The sequence below is a fragment of the Oratosquilla oratoria genome, unplaced genomic scaffold, assembly GCF_046742065.1.
Source record: "Oratosquilla oratoria isolate Oo_2021 unplaced genomic scaffold, ASM4674206v1 SCAFFOLD141, whole genome shotgun sequence".
In the NCBI taxonomy this organism is placed as follows: domain Eukaryota; kingdom Metazoa; phylum Arthropoda; class Malacostraca; order Stomatopoda; family Squillidae; genus Oratosquilla; species Oratosquilla oratoria.
Window position 1 is genome coordinate 272,315 of NW_027467497.1, and position 17,951 is coordinate 290,265.

At 39.6% G+C, this 17,951-nt stretch overlaps 1 protein-coding gene across 3 annotated transcripts in view; it reads left to right on the top strand.

The window, feature by feature from the left end:
* LOC143022695 (ATP-binding cassette sub-family C member 5-like) overlaps nt 1–17,951 on the top strand; it is a 285,549-nt gene that overhangs the window by 227,579 nt on the left and 40,019 nt on the right. For all 3 annotated transcript variants that reach the window (XM_076181025.1, XM_076181024.1, XM_076181026.1), the window contains 3 exons: nt 7,331–7,458; nt 8,363–8,485; nt 8,725–8,884. In XM_076181025.1, the coding sequence (XP_076037140.1) occupies nt 7,331–7,458; nt 8,363–8,485; nt 8,725–8,884 (411 nt within the window). The remainder of the gene's footprint in view (nt 1–7,330; nt 7,459–8,362; nt 8,486–8,724; nt 8,885–17,951) is intronic.

Below are 17,951 nucleotides of genomic sequence, written 5' to 3' on the forward strand. Positions count from 1 at the left end.
CCCTTGTAAACACTGATTTAAAATGTTTGTTCATAATTTCCGCCATTTCCATTTCCTCAGTGTATTCAACTCCCTCCTGTCTTAATTTCTCCAAGTCTTGTTTGTTTTTCAGTTTATTGTTTACAAATCTGTAGAATAGTTTTGGTTGATCTTTACACTTTTCTATGATATCTTTTTCATATTTTCTCTTTTCCTCTCTGCACATTTGTACATATTCATTTCTATAACAGGTATATATTTTCCATTTTTCAGGTCTTCTGTCTTTTTTCCATCTGGTCCAGGCTTTGTCTCTTTTGTCTTTTAACTCCCTACAGCTTTTGTTGTACCAGCATTTTACATATTCTTTTTCTTGTTTTTGTCTTGGGACATACTTTTCCACTCCTTTTTTGTAAATTTTTGTCAAAATATTCCATTTCTCTTCTACTGTTGTTTCTTCTTTGTATATTTCTTCCCAGTTTTCTTGTTGAAAGAATTCTCTTATTTTATCAAAGTTTGTTTTTTCATACATCATTCTTCCTTTTCTATATTGTTCATTTCTTTTCATATATTTTTCTTCATTAAGTTCCAGTTCAATCAATATGTGGTCACTTTTACTTATTGGTGTTTTATATTCAATCTTGTCCACTATTCTAGGTTCGGATGTAATTACTAGGTCTAGTCTCGATGGCTCTTCTTCATTTCTATACCTAGTGTTCTCCTGTATCCATTGTGTCATTGTATGGTCAGTAACCATCTCAAGTAGAGCATTTCCCCATGAGCCGTCTCCACCCTTTACTGTCATTTCTTCCCAGCAGATTTCTTTGCAATTAAAGTCGCCCATCATAACTATTTTTCCTCCCTCTTCCATTATCTTGTTTAATGTTATCTTTGTGTCCTCTAACATACTTTTATGTTCACTCTCTTCCCATGAGGCTGTTTTCGGGGGCACATAATTTATCACAAACTTTCTGCTCTTCTTATCTCTGTCTTCTACTTCCATCATTATCATCTCTACTGTATTCTTTCTATATGTGACACACTTCACGTTTATATCCTTCTTAGTCAGGAACATAACTCCACCCCCTTCCTTTTTCACTCTGTTTCTAATCCAATAATTATATGCATCATGTCCTACACTGTTGGGTGGTAGTGGACCTTTTAATTTTGTTTCTACAATTCCCTTTATGTCTGGTTCTTTTTCTTTCAAATAATCATTCAGCTCATTCAATCCTGTTATTAATCCATCTATATTTGTGTAAGACACTCTTAGTTTTCTGCCACTTCCATTGTGTTCTCTGTTTCCCTTTTGTTTTTCTCTTGTATGTCGACTTTCTTTAGTTTCATATTCACTACTCTCCAATAGAATCTCTCTTTTTCTGACTCCGTTCTTATCTCGTTTTTTTCCTTTGCTTCAAGTCTTTTCTGTTTTCTTCCTCTCTTTCCTCTTTATTCATTTCCCTTTTTATCCATACCTTTTTATATTGTTCACTTGTTGCTAGTTTCCCTGTTTTGGATAAGATATTCTCAGCCGTAGTTTGTGACCTGAATTTAATCTTAATTGGTCTGGTCTTGTCTGTACTATATATCCCGAGCCTGAATTTCTCTTCGATTTGTTTCATTATTTCTGGTTCATCTTCCTGAACTAATTCTAGTAAATTTCTTACTTTTTCATTTTCCTCTTTGATTCTTGTGGTTCTATCTGGGTTATGTTTCTCTTCCATTCCTAATATAATTATACATTTCTTTCTGTCTGCTAAGTCTCTTACTATATTCTCCTTCTGTCTCATCACTTTAATAACTGAGTTTTCAGTTTGTTCATTCATTTGCTGTCTGATTATGTCAGTGAATGCAACCTTGCTATTTTCTTGAATTTTTTTCCAACCCTCCTTGTTCTCCTTATTATTCTCCTTTAAGACTTTATTCTCATATTTTACTTCTTTTAACTGTTTTTTTAATTCTTCAATTTCCTTAGTTAAGTTTTTGTTCTCCTTCTCTAGTTCTTCCAATTTTTCAACTCTCCGTATAATGTTGTTAACATGACCGAACCTATGCTCCAAGTCCTCGATCATCTTATCGACCTTCTCTTCTAGTCTTGTCAGTCGGGGGGGGGTTTGTGTCCCCCCCGCCCTCTTTAAATCCCTGGAAAATATTCTCATCACTTTCTACTGTATTGCTCTTATCTATACTTCTAATCTTTACATTTTTATTAGACATTTCATCGTCGCTCAGCTGGTCGGGGGGTCGTTTGTTTACCTTTCGCCTGTCTGCCTGGGCCAAGTCCTCTCCTTCCTCATTTCCTTCCATTTCCCTCAGCAATCCCTCCCCTTCTCCTCTTTCCCTACTTTCCCACTACCCCACGAGCAATTTCCCCCCACCCTGTAAATACAATAGGCACTTCTCTTTGCGTTGGGATCCACGTAACTTCAATTTTCTTCAGAACATCTTCTAAGCCGTCCGTTCGTTGAAGTGTGTGTGTGTGTATTTACCTAGTTGTATTTACCTAGTTGTATTTTACGGGAAGGGGAGCTATGCTCGTGGGGTCCCGTCTTCATATCTCATTTTATCTAAACTATTTTTAAATTCATGTATTGTTTTTGCACACACCACTTTCTCATCTAACTTGTTCCAACTGTCTATTACTCTGTGAGGAAAGCTGTTCTTTTTCAAATCTCTTCTATAGCTGTCTTTTTTTATTTTCTTTCCGTGTCCTCTTGTATTTCTGTCATCCCATTTTATCAGATTCTCTCTATCAGTAATTTCTATGCCTTTCATGATTCTGTAAATAGCTATCAAATCTCCTCTCTCTCTTCTTTGCTCTAGTGTCTGTAGTTTAAGTTTTTGTAGTCTCTCTTCATATGATAGTTTTGAGAGTGTTGGTGCCAGTTTTGTGATTGCTCTTTGTATTCTTTCAAGTTTTTTTATACATTTTTTTGTACTTGGTGACCATATCGTTGCTGCATATTCCAATCTTGGTCTTATCAGGGTGATTAGGATTTTCCTCACCATTTCTTCATCCAGGTATGTAAATGCCACTTTGATTGTTCTTATTAAATTATAAGTTTCTCCAAAAATCTTATTTATATGTTTCTCAGGTGACATATTATTCATAACAATGACTCCCAGGTCCTTCTCATTTTCTACTCTTTTTATTCCTTCTTCTCCCAAATTATATGATCCTGTTATTCTGTTTTTGCTTTTTCCAAATTCCATTATACTACACTTTTTTGTATTGAACTCCATCTCCCACTTCCTACTCCATTCTTGTACTTTATTTAGATCTCTCTGTAGTGATTCACAATCTTCTTCAGTTTTCACTCTTTTCAGTAATTTTGCATCATCTGCAAAGAAGCTCATATAGCTTTCAATTCCTTCATCCATATCATTAATATATATAGCAAACATTATTGGGGCCAGAACTGTTCCCTGCGGGACACCGCTTATTACTTCATTCCATTTTGAGTGCTGATCTCTTATCACTACTCTCATTTTTCTTTCTTGCAAAAAGTCTTCCATCCAATTTAGCAATTTACCTTGTATTCCTCCTTCATATTCTAATTTCTTAAGCAACTTCTTATGTGGTACTTTGTCAAAAGCTTTTTTTAGGTCTAGAAATGCACAATCAGCCCATCCATCTCTTTCTTGTATTATATCTATTAGCCTTGAATAGAAACATATTAAATTGGTGACGCATGATCGTCCTTGTCTGAATCCAAATTGCCTTGGATTTAGTACGTTGTTTTTTTCCAAGTATTTTACCCATCTACTTTTGATAATTCTTTCACAAATTTTTGCTATTGTACTTGTTAGAGAGACTGGTCTATAGTTGGTAGGTTCTTCTTTATTTCCTCCTTTATATATAGGTACTATATTTGCTTTTTTCCAATCTTCTGGAACTTTTCCTTCTTTTAAGGAACTGCTTATTATGCTATGTATTTTGTCTGCCAGTTCATTCTTGCATTCTTTCAGAATCCAGTTTGCTATTTCATCTGGCCCATGCGATTTTCTGACATCAAAATTACCCAAGTGTGTCAATATTTCATTCTTTGTTACTTCTATTTCTTCCATAGGGGGGACTTTTTCCTTCCACTCAATCTCTTCAGGTTGTATATTTTCCCTTGTAAACACTGATTTAAAATGTTTGTTCATAATTTCTGCCATTTCCATTTCCTCAGTGTATTCAACTCCTCCTTGTCTTAATTTCTCCAAGTCTTGTTTGTTTTTCAGTTTATTGTTTACAAATCTGTAGAATAGTTTTGGTTGATCTTTACACTTTTCTATAACATCTTTTTCATATTTTCTTTTTTCCTCTCTGCACTTTTGTACATATTCATTTCTATAACCAGTATATATTTTCCATTTTTCAGGTCTTCTGTCTTTTTTCCATCTGGTCCAGGCTTTGTCTCTTTTGTCTTTTAACTCTCTACAACTTTTGTTGTACCAGCATTTTACATATTCTTTTTCTTGTTTTTGTCTTGGGACATACTTTTCCACTCCTTTTTTGTAAATTTTTGTCAAAATATTCCATTTCTCTTCCACTGATGTTTCTTCTTTGTATATTTCTTCCCAGTTTTCTTGTTGGAAGAATTCTCTTATTTTATCAAAGTTTGTTTTTTCATACATCATTCTTCCTTTTCTATATTGTTCATTTCTTTTCATATATTTTTCTTCATTAAGTTCCAGTTCAATCAATATGTGGTCACTTTTACCTATTGGTGTTTTATATTCAATCTTGTCCACTATTCTAGGTTCAGATGTAATTATTAAGTCTAGCCTCGATGGTTCTTCTTCATTTCTATACCTAGTGTTCTCTTGTATCCATTGTGTCATTGAATGGTCAGTAATCATCTCAAGTAGAGCATTTCCCCATGAGTCATCACTACTCTTTACTGTCATTTCTTCCCAGCAGATTTCTTTGCAATTAAAGTCGCCCATCATAACTATTCTTCCTCCGTCTTCCATTATTTTAGTTAATGCTATCTTTGTGTCCTCTAACATACTTTTATGTTCACTCTCCTCCCATGAGGCTGTTTTCGGAGGCACATAATTGATCACAAATTTTCTGCTCTTCTTATCTCGGTCTTAACTTCCATCATAATCATCTCTACTGTATTCTTTCCATATATGACACCTTTCACGTTTATATCCTTCTTAGTCAGGAACATAACTCCACCCCCTTGTTTTTTCTCTCTGTTTCTAATCCAATAATTGTATGTATCATGTCCTACACTGTTGGGTGGTAGTGGGCCTTTTAATTTTGTTTCTACAATTCCCATTATGTCCGGTTCTTTTTCTTTCAAATAATCATTCAGTTCATTCAATCCTGTTATCAATCCATCTATATTTGTGTAAGACACTCTTAGTTTTCTGCCACTTCCATTGTATTCTCTGTTTCCCTTATGTTTTTCTTTAGTATGTCGAACTGCTTTATTTTCATGTTCACTACTCTCCAATAGAATCTCTCTTTCTCTGACTCCGTTCTTTCCACGTTTTTTGCCTTAGCTTCAATTCTTTTCTGCTTTTCTGCCTCTCTTTCCTCCTTATTCATTTCTCTTTTTATCCATACCTTTTTATATTGATCATTTGTTGCTAGTTTCCCTGTCTTGGATAGAATTTTCTCTGCCGTTGTTTGTGACCTGAATTTAATCTTAATTGGTCTGGTCTTATCTGTACTATATTTTCCGAGTCTGAATTTTTCCTCAATTTCCTTTATAATTTCTGGTTCATCTTCCTGGACTAATTTTAATAAACTGCTTACTCTTTCATTTTCCTCCTTGATTCTTGCAGTTCTATCTGGGTTATGTTTCTCTTCCATTCCTAATATAATTATACATTTCTTTTTGTCAGCTAATTCTCTTACTATATTCTCCTTCTGTCTCATCACTTTAATAACTGAGTCTTCATTATGTTCTTTCAATTGCTGTTTGACTATGTCAGTGAATGAAACCTTATTCCCTTCTTGAGTTATTCTCCAATTTTTAGCTTCTGTAGCTATTTTCTCTCTGTTTTCATTACTATTCTTCTTCAATTTCTCATTCTCCTCCTTTACATTTCCTAACTGTCTTTTTAGGTCCTCTATTTCTTCAGTTAAGTTTCTGTTAGCCTTCTCTAGTTGTTCCAACCTTTCAATTCTCTGGAAAATGGAGTCTACGTTACCTAACTTACGCTCCAAGTCCTCGATCACCTTATCAACTCTCTCCTCTAGTCTTATCAGTCGGGGGGGGGGGGGGTTGTGTCCCCCCCACCCTCTTTAAATCCCTGGAACATATTCTCGTCACTTTCTTCTGTATTGCTCCTCTCTATACTTCTAATCTTTACATTTTTATTAGACATGTCATCCTCACTCAGTCTTTTGTTTACCTTCCGCTTGTCTGGCTGGGCCAAGTCTACTCCCTCCTCATTTCCTTCCATTTCCCTCAGTAATCCCTCCCCTTTTCCTCTTTCCCTACTTTCCCACTACTCCACGAGCAATTTCCCCCCCACCCTGCAAAAACACTAGGCACTTCTCTTTGCGTTGGGATTCACAGACTTCAGTTTTCTTCAGAACGTCATCCAAGCCGTCCATTCGCTGAAGTGTGTGTGTGTGTGTGTGTGTGAAGTTTTTGTATTCACAGTCTTTCCTTGATTTTGTTGTACTGGAATGAGTATTGGAGATGTGGCAGAATATCAAGTACAAGTTATGCCTTACTAATCAAGCAGGCTTGGGATCAGACCAATGCAGATATAGAGCTTTGATGTTTAGAAAAGAAAAGAAAGAAAAAAATTATGATAATAGTGTTTAACAATATGTATATCCCTCTTGGTCAGTGCCTCCATGCAGAGGACTTTAAAGCAGAATTCAATGTAGTATGCCTTTTCTATGAACTTTCTCTACCAGGCAGCCTCAAACTGTCTCCATTTCTGACCTCTGCCCAGTTACCAACACTCTAAACTGCTTGGGCAGTGAGCATCCCAGTTAGGCATATGTAGAAGAGAAACATCAGTAATCCAAAGTAATCTAGCAGTATCAACCACTATAAGTTAACTGTGGTAGATGTAAACAATATGAGGTGGTAATGGCACTACAAGCCATGCCAAGCAGTGGCCATGTCAATTAATGACATCAAATTCAAATCACTGTCCAGAACTGGTGGACCCAAGAATGCTGGATTAATGAGGCTGAGCCTGCACTCTTTGATTCAGACTCTTTTCCCCCCTCATTCTCAACTTACATGCTATTTCCTGTAATGCAAGGTAACTAGGCATGGAATGGAAAAATCTTCCATTTTACTCATCCCATCTCATACATTGTTTTCACCCCTTCCTGATTTTACCGTAAGAGGGTTGCTCAATGTCATTTCCCTCCTTAATACAGAGTTCTGGCAGGATCTTCCCAGCTTCATAATGACATGTTTGCCAGTGTTCTTCGTGCTCCCATGTCATTTTTAGATACAACACCAACTGGCAGAGTGCTCAACCGTTTTTCAAGAGACTTAGATGAGTGTAAGTGTACTACTCTTCACACATGAGTGAGATTTGGTTTAACTTTGACATATATTGACAGCTCAACACATTTATCAACCAACATTTATAAAATCTCTCTTACCTTAGGGTTCTTGAATATTCTGTTTCTCTTTTTCTCTCTCTTTGTCTCTGTCTCTACCTCTTTCTCCCTTTTTTCTGTCTTCCTCTTTTTTTATCTTTCTTGTCTTTTCTCTCTATTCTCCTCTCTCTTTCTCTCTATTCTCTGCTCTCTCTCTCTTTTCTCCATTCTCTTTCTCTTTATTCTTCTCTGTCTCTCTATTCTTCTCTCTCTCTCTCTCTCTCTCTCTCTCTCTATTCTTCTCTCTCCTCTCTCTCTCTCTCTCTCTCTCTCTCTCTCTCTCTCTCTCTCTCTCTCTCTCTCTCTCTCTCTCTCTCTCTCTCTCTCTCTCTCTCTCTCTCTCTCTCTCTCTCTCTCTCTCTTCTCTCTCTCTCTCTCTCTCTCTCTCTCTTCTTCTCTCTCTCTCTCTCTCTCTCTCTCTCTCTCTCTCTCTCTCTCTCTATATATATATATATATATATATATATATATATATATTCTTCTCTCTCTCTCTCTCTCTCTCTCTCTCTCTCTCTCTCTCAAACTAGTGTAGAGCCCCATATTGCTTGATATATGGAGTGTTTAGTGTAATTTATTATTTTTGGATGTATTTGATTTATCTTCTTATAATTTCCTACTGTGTCTCAGCCAACTGGTAATGAATTTTGTGCCAGCTTTTAATCTGTGCTCATTTAAGGTACCTTGCAAAGTTAGAGAGGAAGCACTGTATTAAAATTTTCTCAGTAACTTAGTACCATCAGTGTGGTGTGCATACATGCAAGTTCAGGTCACTATTTTTCTTATCATAGCTTTTTTTTTCCACAGTGGATGTGCGAGTGCCTTTCTTTATGGAATTTGTACTTCAAGGAATCCTGTTTGTCCTTGCTCAACTTGTTTTAACAGTTTACCTCTACCCAATTTTCCTTGCTCCATTAGCAGTTATAGCAGGTAACTTTGCGATAAGGGTTATTTTTGTTAATGTGATACTACAGTACATTATGTGTTCCAGTTTGATGGAGCTATCCAGTTTCAAATTGTGTGAGGCTTCTATCATGATTCTTAAAACTTTTCTCTTATCTTTTATGTACTTGTAAACAAATTGGATGTAAAAGTATTTGATAGAGATGAATTATTGTGTCTATAATTTTAAGGGGAAATATAATGTCTTGTAATTTTTCCTCTCTTAGTCCTTTTCATCATTCTGGATGTCTTCCTTAATGCTGGAGTACGTGAATTGAAACGTTTGGACAATACCCTCAAATCACCTGTGATCCAATTCATTGGTTCAACCATCTCAGGACTCACAGTTATACGTACTTATGACAGAGAGGGCCTTTTTACCAGAAGGTAATTGTGTTTGATGAATCTTCTGTTAAATTTTCAGTGAATTAATGATAAAAAATGTTTACTTTAGCGCCTTTGGCATGTATGAATAAACAAAATAATGATAGGTGGGGTGAAGGGCATCTTGGATTCTTGAGGAATATATGTGTAGCAGTGAAGAGAGTGTGCAAAAGATAGTGAGGGGAGATTGTAAATGGATGAAATGGAAATTTTCTTCTGTAAATATCATTTGACCATTCCCCACCCTGCTCATGAGATATTACTCTTGTACCCAAGGCCCCCGTCACCCCATCCATCCATCCATCCTATTCTTGGTCTTCCTCTCAAGTTCATTCCATCCACCTCAGCCTTCCACAGTTTTTGCTATTCTCTCTTCACACATTCACCATCTCTGTACTCTTTGATCAACACCAACTCTCTTTCCATGCCTGCTCTCTGCCTCACTTCCTCATTTCTTACTATGTCCATCCTCATAGCCTCCACCATACTTTACAAACATGTTCATCTCCAGCATGTTTAGGCTCTTCCTTTCAGTTTCCCTTAAATTTTAAGTCTGGCCTATAATCACCCCAGCATACAGTCTCCTCTTTGTGTTCATCCTCAGAAGCCTATTTCCCATGACAGTTGCATCCCTTAGTCTGTAATTTACCTCCACCCCAACTTCTCCATTCCCTGATACATGTAATCATGAATACTTAAAGCTCTTCATTTACTCCAGCCTTTCTCCTGTAAGACTTTCCTCCAAACTCACTGCTGCCCTGTCTTGTACATCTCATCACCTCACATTTGCCCACATTTGCTTTCAACTTTCTCCTCTCACATATCTTACCAAATTCCACCACTAGTTGTCTTAGACCCTACTCTAACTCAGCCACAAGTTTAGTGTCAGCTGTAGATAATGACTGGATCCCCTCCCACTTCCACTCTCACTAATCAATTCCAATCCCATGCCCAAAATCCTTACTTTTACCTTCCATACCACCCTATCCATGTACAGATTGAACAACCATGATGACATTATACAACCCTGGCAGAGTCCCACCTTCACCTCAAACCACTTGCTTTCTCCATTTCCAATCTTAACAAAGGATTACAAAGGCAGAGCATGTAAAAACTGTTGACTACCCTCAACAGCCTTGCCCCAATCACATGTACCCATAGCACTTTTCACAGTGCATCCCTGTCAACTCTGCCATGTGCCTTTTCATGTATATATATATATATATATATATATATATATATATATATATATATATATATATACACATACAGACATACATGACAGAATTGAATAGAACCAAGAAAAATGCATTTCAGCTCTTATTTAATGCTTAAAGTTATTCAAATTTACCTAATATGTTATATATACCTAGATTTATATTTCAGATTACACACAAGATTAATCAAGTATGCCACGAACCAAAGGAGCAGTAGACCTATCTGAATTTCAGCGAGGTCATATTGTGGGTCAGCATGAAGGTGGACTTAATCAATGCAAAATATCTGAAAATCTGTCAATACCCCTTTCTACTGTTAATAGAGTGATTGTACAATTCACCAGAGAGGGCAAGAAGGGCACAAAACCTCATTCAGGTTGTCCCAGGCCCTCAGAAAGAACCTTGCATTGTGTCAAAAGAAATATCAAAGAGGATCCACATTGCAAGGCCTATGACATAGCAGCACAAGCTTATGTCAGTCCCAGAACAGCTGTCAGGTATCTCCACAAGCTGGGTTACTATGGCAGAGCTGCAAGAAGGAAACTACTCTTTTGTCCAGCCAATATCAAGTGCCGAAATGATTGGGCTGTTAAGATGGTGGAGAGACCTGTGGCCTTTTAGAGCACTTGTCATTTTCTCTGATGAGTTGCAATTCGCATTATTTTCTGACAATGGAAGAGTGTGGGTCTGGAGACTCTGTAGTCAAGAATTTGACCCCAAAAGACTGCAGCCAACAGTGAAACATGGGGGCATTTCAGTAATGGTGTGGGGTGCAATTTGGAGTGATGGTCGATCAGAGCTTGTGGAGTGTCAAGGAAACATCAATTCAGGCAAATATGTTTCTATATTAAAGGAAGGATACATTCCAATATTCTCCAGTGGTAGAATGAGTAAAAATGTCTTCCTATTTATGGAAGATGGAGCTCCTTGTCACACTGCTCAAGCAACACAAAATTGGTTGAGCCAAAATTCATACATACATATACCAAGGGCTTTTTCCCCCTTACAAGGGAAGTAGCCAAAAACCAAAGGCATAAAAATCATTCCCACCCTTTCCATCCCCAATACACTCCACTCCCCTCCACCCTCTACCCTCCCTCTTATCTTAGCACCTCCTGGATGACAGGTCATCCCTGCACCTTGTCCACTGCCCTGGGTCAGAGGCAGTGTCACATCCACAGCAAGGCCGCTTCATTAAATCAATGACCCCCCCCCCTCTCTCCATCCCCTCATGCAGAAAAGGAGAAGATGGAGGAGAAATCCTTTTGGGCTGTGTCAAATGTTTCTCACACATACTACCTCACCCATTCCACCTCATGCATCACAACATCATCCATATACAACCATTCTCCATTCACCCCTGTCTTCTGTCCTATCCCATCCTTCCTCAACAGACATTCCCCTCTTCCCCAAAGCTACTTAAACCCCATCCATCTATCTCATCCTAGGTCGCCCCCTCATGTTCACTCCCTCCACATCTGCCTTCCATACCTCTTATACTAGTCTTTTTTCACTCATTCTTTCCATGTGTCATTCATACACAACCATTCTCCATTCACCCCTATCTTCTGTCCTCTCCCATCCTTACTCAATAGACATTTCCCTCTTTCCCAATGCCCCTTTTACGACATCCATCCATTTCATCCTAGGTCACCCCTCATGTTCACTCCTTCCACCTCTGCTGTCCACACCTCTTTTACTAGTCTTTCTTTACTCATTCTTTCCATGTGTCCAAACCATCCCAATACTCTTTCATCCACCCTATCTTCCAACTCCCTTACCACCACCCCTGTTCTCCTCACCTCTTCATTTCTCACTCTATCTAGCCTAGTAACCCCCATCATACTTCTCAGACACCTCATCTTAAACAGATTCAAATTCCTTCTCTCCTTCGCTCTTATGTTCCATGTTTCTGCCCCATACAGTGCTGTTGGCACAATCACTCCTTCATACAGTCTCCTCTTAGCATCCATTCCCAAATGTCTGTTTCTCATTACACTTTTTAATCCACTAAGGCATTTACTCACTTCTCTCAAATTACATTCTACCTCCACCCCCACTCCTCCCTTTCCTGCCGCATTCACACCCAAGTATCTAAAACTATCCACTTCCTCCAGTCGCTCTCCCTTAATGCTTACTTCCAGTCTCTTGCCACCTTCACCCCTTGTATGTCTCATCACCTTACATTTACCCACATTTATCTTCAACTTTCTTCTTTCACACACTCTCCCAAACTCTGTCACCAACTCCCTCAATCCCTTCTTTGATCCCGCTACAAGCACAGTGTCGTCCGCAAACAACAGCTGGTTTACCTCCCACTTTTCTCCATTTTCTTTTACCATCTCCAATCCCTGACCCACCACCCTTGCATTTACCTCTCGCACCACCCCATCCATGTATAAGTTGAACAGCCAGGGCAACATAACACATCCTTGACGAAGTCCCACCTTTACCTCGAACCACTCGCTCTCTCCATTTCTAATCCTGGCACATGCTCCACTACTCTCATAAAAACTCCTGACAGCTTCTTAACCCCTTCCATACGGTGCCGCACACGTAGGCGTCATGAGGAGCAAGTGGATTCGCGACACTGCCATATCGGCGTCTTGATTATATTTATTGTAGTCGCCCCTGTGTTTTTACATTCTCCCAAATGCGCCCTGAATCCCATTCTCTGTGGTTTTCAAAATTCGCGGGTGAAAGAGAGAACGATCGATATAAGCGGTGACTATATTTTATGATGCGAGTATTATTACGACACGTCATACGGCTGGCATTGGCTGCTGCCCGCGAGATTTAAGTCCCGTACTGAAGTGGTTAACCACTTCACTCCGGGCCAAAATCTCGTGGGCAGCATGAGCTGCCAGATGTACGATGTTGCGTCATAATACTCACATCATAAAAAATAGTCACCGCTTATATCGATTGTTCTCTCTTTCACCCGTGAATTTTGATAACCATAGAAAATGTGATGAAGCCAGTTTACAGAGTATGTCAGTTACGCAGGGACAACTACAATAAATATAATCAAGACGCCGATATGGCAGTCTCGCGTATCCACTTGCTCCTCATGCCGCCTACGTAGGCGGCACCGTATGGAAGAGGTTAAAGCTTTCCTCCTATCCCATGTATCTGCAAAACCTCCCACAGTTCCTTCCTGTCTACCCTGTCATAAACCTTTTCCAAATCTATAAAAGCCCAAAAAACATCCTTACCCTTTCTTATAGCTTTCTCACATATCTGTACATACATACATACATACACCAAAGGCTTTTCCCCCTTACAAGGGAGGTAGCCAAAAAACAAAGTCATTAAAACTATTCCCACCCATTGCATCCCTAATACACTCAACTCCCCTCCACCCTCCCTCTTATCTTGGCACCTCCTGGATGACAGGTCATCCCTGCATCTTGTCCATTGCCATGGGTCAGAAGCAGTGTCACAAGACACAGCACATCCACAGCAAGGCCGCTTCATTAAATTGGCGACCCCCTCCGTCCCCTCATGCAGAAAAGGAGAAGATGGGAAAAAATCCCATCGGGCTGCGTCAAATTTTTCTCACACGTACCTCACCCCCCATCCCCCCACCCATTCCACCTCATGCATCACATCATCATCCATATACAACCATTCTCCATTGACCCGTCTTCTGTCCTATCCCGTCCTTCCTCAACAGACATTCCCCTCTTCCCCAAAGCCCCTTTCACCCCATCCATCCATCTCATCCTAGGTTGCCCCCTCATGTTCACTCCCTCCACATCTGCCTTCCATACATCTTTTACTAGTCTTTCTTAACTCATTCTTTCCATGTGTCCAAACCATTCCAATACTCTTTCATCCACCCTATCTGTCTTACCACAAAAATCTGATCTATGCAACCTCTATCTGTCCTAAATCCACACTGTTCATCACCAATCCCTCTGTTCCTCTCCTAATTCTCTCAATCAAAATCCTCCCATAAGCCTTCCCAACTACACTCAACATACTAATCCCTCTCAAACTACTACACTCACACTTGTCCCCTTTTCCCTTGTAGAGTGGAACTACAGGCAGTCCTCCAGTCCTCCAGCACTCTACCCTCTCTCCAACAAACATTAAATAACCTTACCACCCAGTCCACCATCACTGTACCTCCCAAAATGGGATCACAAAACTTCCATGGCAAAGTCAGTCCCTGGATATGAACCCTATTGAACACCTCTTGGGCATATTAGACTGACAACTTTGCAAAAAGAACAGGACATCTTCAACGCCCAAACTCTCAGGATTACTATGGGAAATATGGCAAGAAGTCCCTCAAGATGATATGAACTAATCACTAGCATGCCCAGAAGGGTCCTTGTATTAAAAAAAGCAAAGGGGATGTCAACAAGTATTAGTTATTCACATTGTGACCATTTATTAGCACTTTAATTGTATATATATACTAAGTGCTTCTTCCACATCTCAGTCTGGGGTACTGGCTGCATGTTATTGTGGCTAAGCAGCATACAGCTGATACTTTAAGGTCTATATGGGGTGCCCCTATGGACCAGAGCCACACATCATTTTGTCTGTGATAGAGGAAATCTGTTCATAGAGAAATGATATTTTATTATACTGCAACTGTCCCTCTGTTATACTGTCCCCCCACCCATTGTTACTGTCCTGTACTATTTCTCTGAATATTTATTTCCTTTTTTTGTCTAACCCTGTGGTGGGGGAAAAGAATACTGCCACCAAGTCTTCCCACTTGAGTTGTACAAGGCGACAAAAAACAGAATGGGGATAGGACTAGGCATCCTTCTCTCTGAAGCCCCAAAGGGGACATTCCTAAAAAAAGTAAAGGCATAAGAGGGTCTAGGAGTTTTCCAACCATTACCCTAAGGTTTGGGTCTTTTAATATGCATGGCTGTGGTATAGATGAGAGTAAAAGGAAGAGATAGGCAGTATGTTTGTGAGAAGAAAGTTGGATGTGTTGGCATTGAGTGAAACTAAGTTGAAAGGGAGGGGCAGGTGTGAGTTTGGGAGTGTAGTTGGGAGGTTCTCAGGAGTGAAGAGAGGACAAGGAAGAGAAGGGGTAGCTATACTAGTAAGTGAAGTGATAGGTAAGCATGTAGTGGAGTGAAAGTAGGTTTCTTCAAAGTTAATGTGGATGAAAATGAAACTGAGAAGGGAGATATGAGTTTTTGTAAGTTCATATGGGCCTGGTAGTGAGAAGAGTGTAGAGGAAAGGGAGGTTTTTTGGTTGGATTTAAATGGGTTCATAGAGGGATTAAGGAGAAATGTCATTATAGTGGTATTGGGAGACCTTAATGCTAGAGTAGGAAATGAAGCAATAGACAGAGTGATTGGGAAGTGTGGAGTTCCAGGAAAAAATTGTAGTGGAGAGTTGATGGTGGAGATGTGTTTAGAGAGTTGATGATAGCAAATACAGAGTTTAGGAAGTTCACATGGGGGAGGGTGGTGGATGGAAGGGTGGTAGATAATGTTAATGGACTATATAGTGGTAACCAGGAGTATAGTAGGAAGAGTTAAGGATGTACATGTTCTAAGGGGAGAGAGTGGAGGAATATCAAATAATTTTTTGGTGGAAGGTAAGTTGAGACTGGAGGATAGATGGAGAAAGAGGAAAAGGACAGAAGGTAGGGAGGTGCTTAGAGTGAACTGCTTAAATTAGAAAAAAGGAGGAGTATAAGAAGAAGCTGAGAGAGGGGTGGGAGGGAATGAAGGATAGAGTAGAGCTAGGAGTGGAGGAGGAATGGGGATGGTTCAAGGAGGGAGTCACAAGGTGTGCAAAGATGGTGTGTGGAACAAGGAGACTGGGAGGAAATAGAAGGAAGGGTAGTGAGTGGTGAAATAAGGAAACAAAGAAGGTTGTAGAAGAGAAGAATCAAGCTTTCACAGATTGGTTACAAAATAGGACGAGGGAATCATATGAGAGGTACAAAAAGAAGAGAAGTAAAGCATAAGATAAAGGAGGCAAAGAGGAGAGCAGATGTGAAATGGGGTAAGAGTATGACAGAAAATTTTGAAAGTAATAAAAAAATTTTTTGAAAGAAATTAAGAGAGGAAGAGGAGGCAAATCAAGTAGAGAAGAAAAGGTAAAAGGTGCAGATGGAGAGATGATAATAGAAGAGAAGGCAGTAAAAAGAAGATAAGCAGAGTATTTTAGGGAGTTACTAAATGTGAAGTAGGATAGGGAGGGAAAGGTAGTTGTAGTGGGAAGCACTAAGAAAATGACTGTCATGAGTGATGATGAAAGCAGGTAAGGGTTGGATGGATGTCATGCATAATGTGTGAAAGAAGGAGGTACAGCGATGGTGGACTAACTGGTGAGGTTATTTAATGTTTGTTTAAGAGAGGGTAGAGTACCAGTAGTGTTCCACTTTACAAGGGAAAGGGGACAAGTGTTTCAGAGGAATCAGCTTGTTTATTCGGGAAGGCTCATGGGACGGTCTTGATTGAGAGAATTAGGAGAGGAACAGAGGGAGTAATTGGTGAGGAACAGTGTGGGTTTAGGACAGGTAGGTGGTTGCGTAGATCAGTTTTTGCGGTAAGACAGATATGTGAGAAAGCTATAGGAAAGGGTAAGGATGTATTTTGGGCTTTTATGGATTTGGAAAAGGCTTATGACAAGGTAGACAGGAAGACACTGTAGGAGGTATTCCAGATATATAGGATAGGAGGAATGCTTTTAAAGAGCAGTGAGGAGTTTGTACGAGAGTAGTAGAGCTTGTGTTAGGATTAGAAATTGAGAGAGTGGTTCGAGATAAAGGTGGGACTTCATCATGGATGTGGTATGTCACCCTGGCTATTCAATTTATACATGAATGAAGTGGTGCGAGAAGTAAATGCAAGGGTAGTGGGTCAGGGATTGGAGATGGTTAAAGAAAATGGAGGAAAGTGGGAGATAAGCCAGTTGTTATTTGCTGATGGCACTGCACTTGTAGCAGGATCAGAGGAGGGATTGAGGAAGTTAGTGACAGAGTTTGGGAAAGTGTGTCAAAGAAGGAAGTTGAAGATAAATGTGGGTAAAATTAAGGTGATGAGATGTACAAGGGGAGAAAGTGGCAGCAGACTGGAAGTGAGTATTAAGGGAGAGAGACTGGAGGAAGTGGATAGTTTTACGGTAGATACTTGGGTGCAAATGTAGTGGGAAAAGTGGAGTGGAGGTGGAGGTAAAATGTAGATTAAGAGAAGCCTTCATGGATTAAAAAGTGTAATAAGAAATAGACATTTAGGAATGGATGCCAAGAGGAGATTGTATGAAGGAGTGATTGTGCCAACAGCACTGTACAGGGCAGAAACATGGAATTTAAAAGATGAAGAGAGGAGTTTGAATATGTTTGAGATGAGGTGCCTGAGAAGTATGATAGGGGTTACTAGGCTAGATAGAGTGAGAAATGAGGAGGTGAGGAGGAGAATAGGGTTGGAGGGGAGTTTGGGAGATAGGGTGGATGAAAGAGTATTGGGATGGTTTGGACACATGGAAAGAATGAGTGAAGAAAGACTAGTTAAAGAGGTGTGGAAGGCAGAGGTGGAAGGAGTGAACATGAGGGGCGACCTAGGATGAGATGGATGGATGTGGTAAAAGGGGCATTGGGAAAGAGGGAAATATCTATTGAGTAAGGATGGGAGAGGACAGAAGATAGGGGTGAATGGAGAATGGTTGTGTATGAATAAATCATTGATGCATGAAGGGGAGTGGATTGGTGATGGGGGTGGGGAGTATGTATGAGAAATAAATTTATGCAGCCCAAAGGTGTGCAAAAATGGTGTGTGAAACAAGGAGGATGGGAGGAAATAGAATGAATGGTAGTGAGTGGTGGGATGAGGAAGTAAAGAAGGTTGTAGAAGAGAAGAAGTGAGCT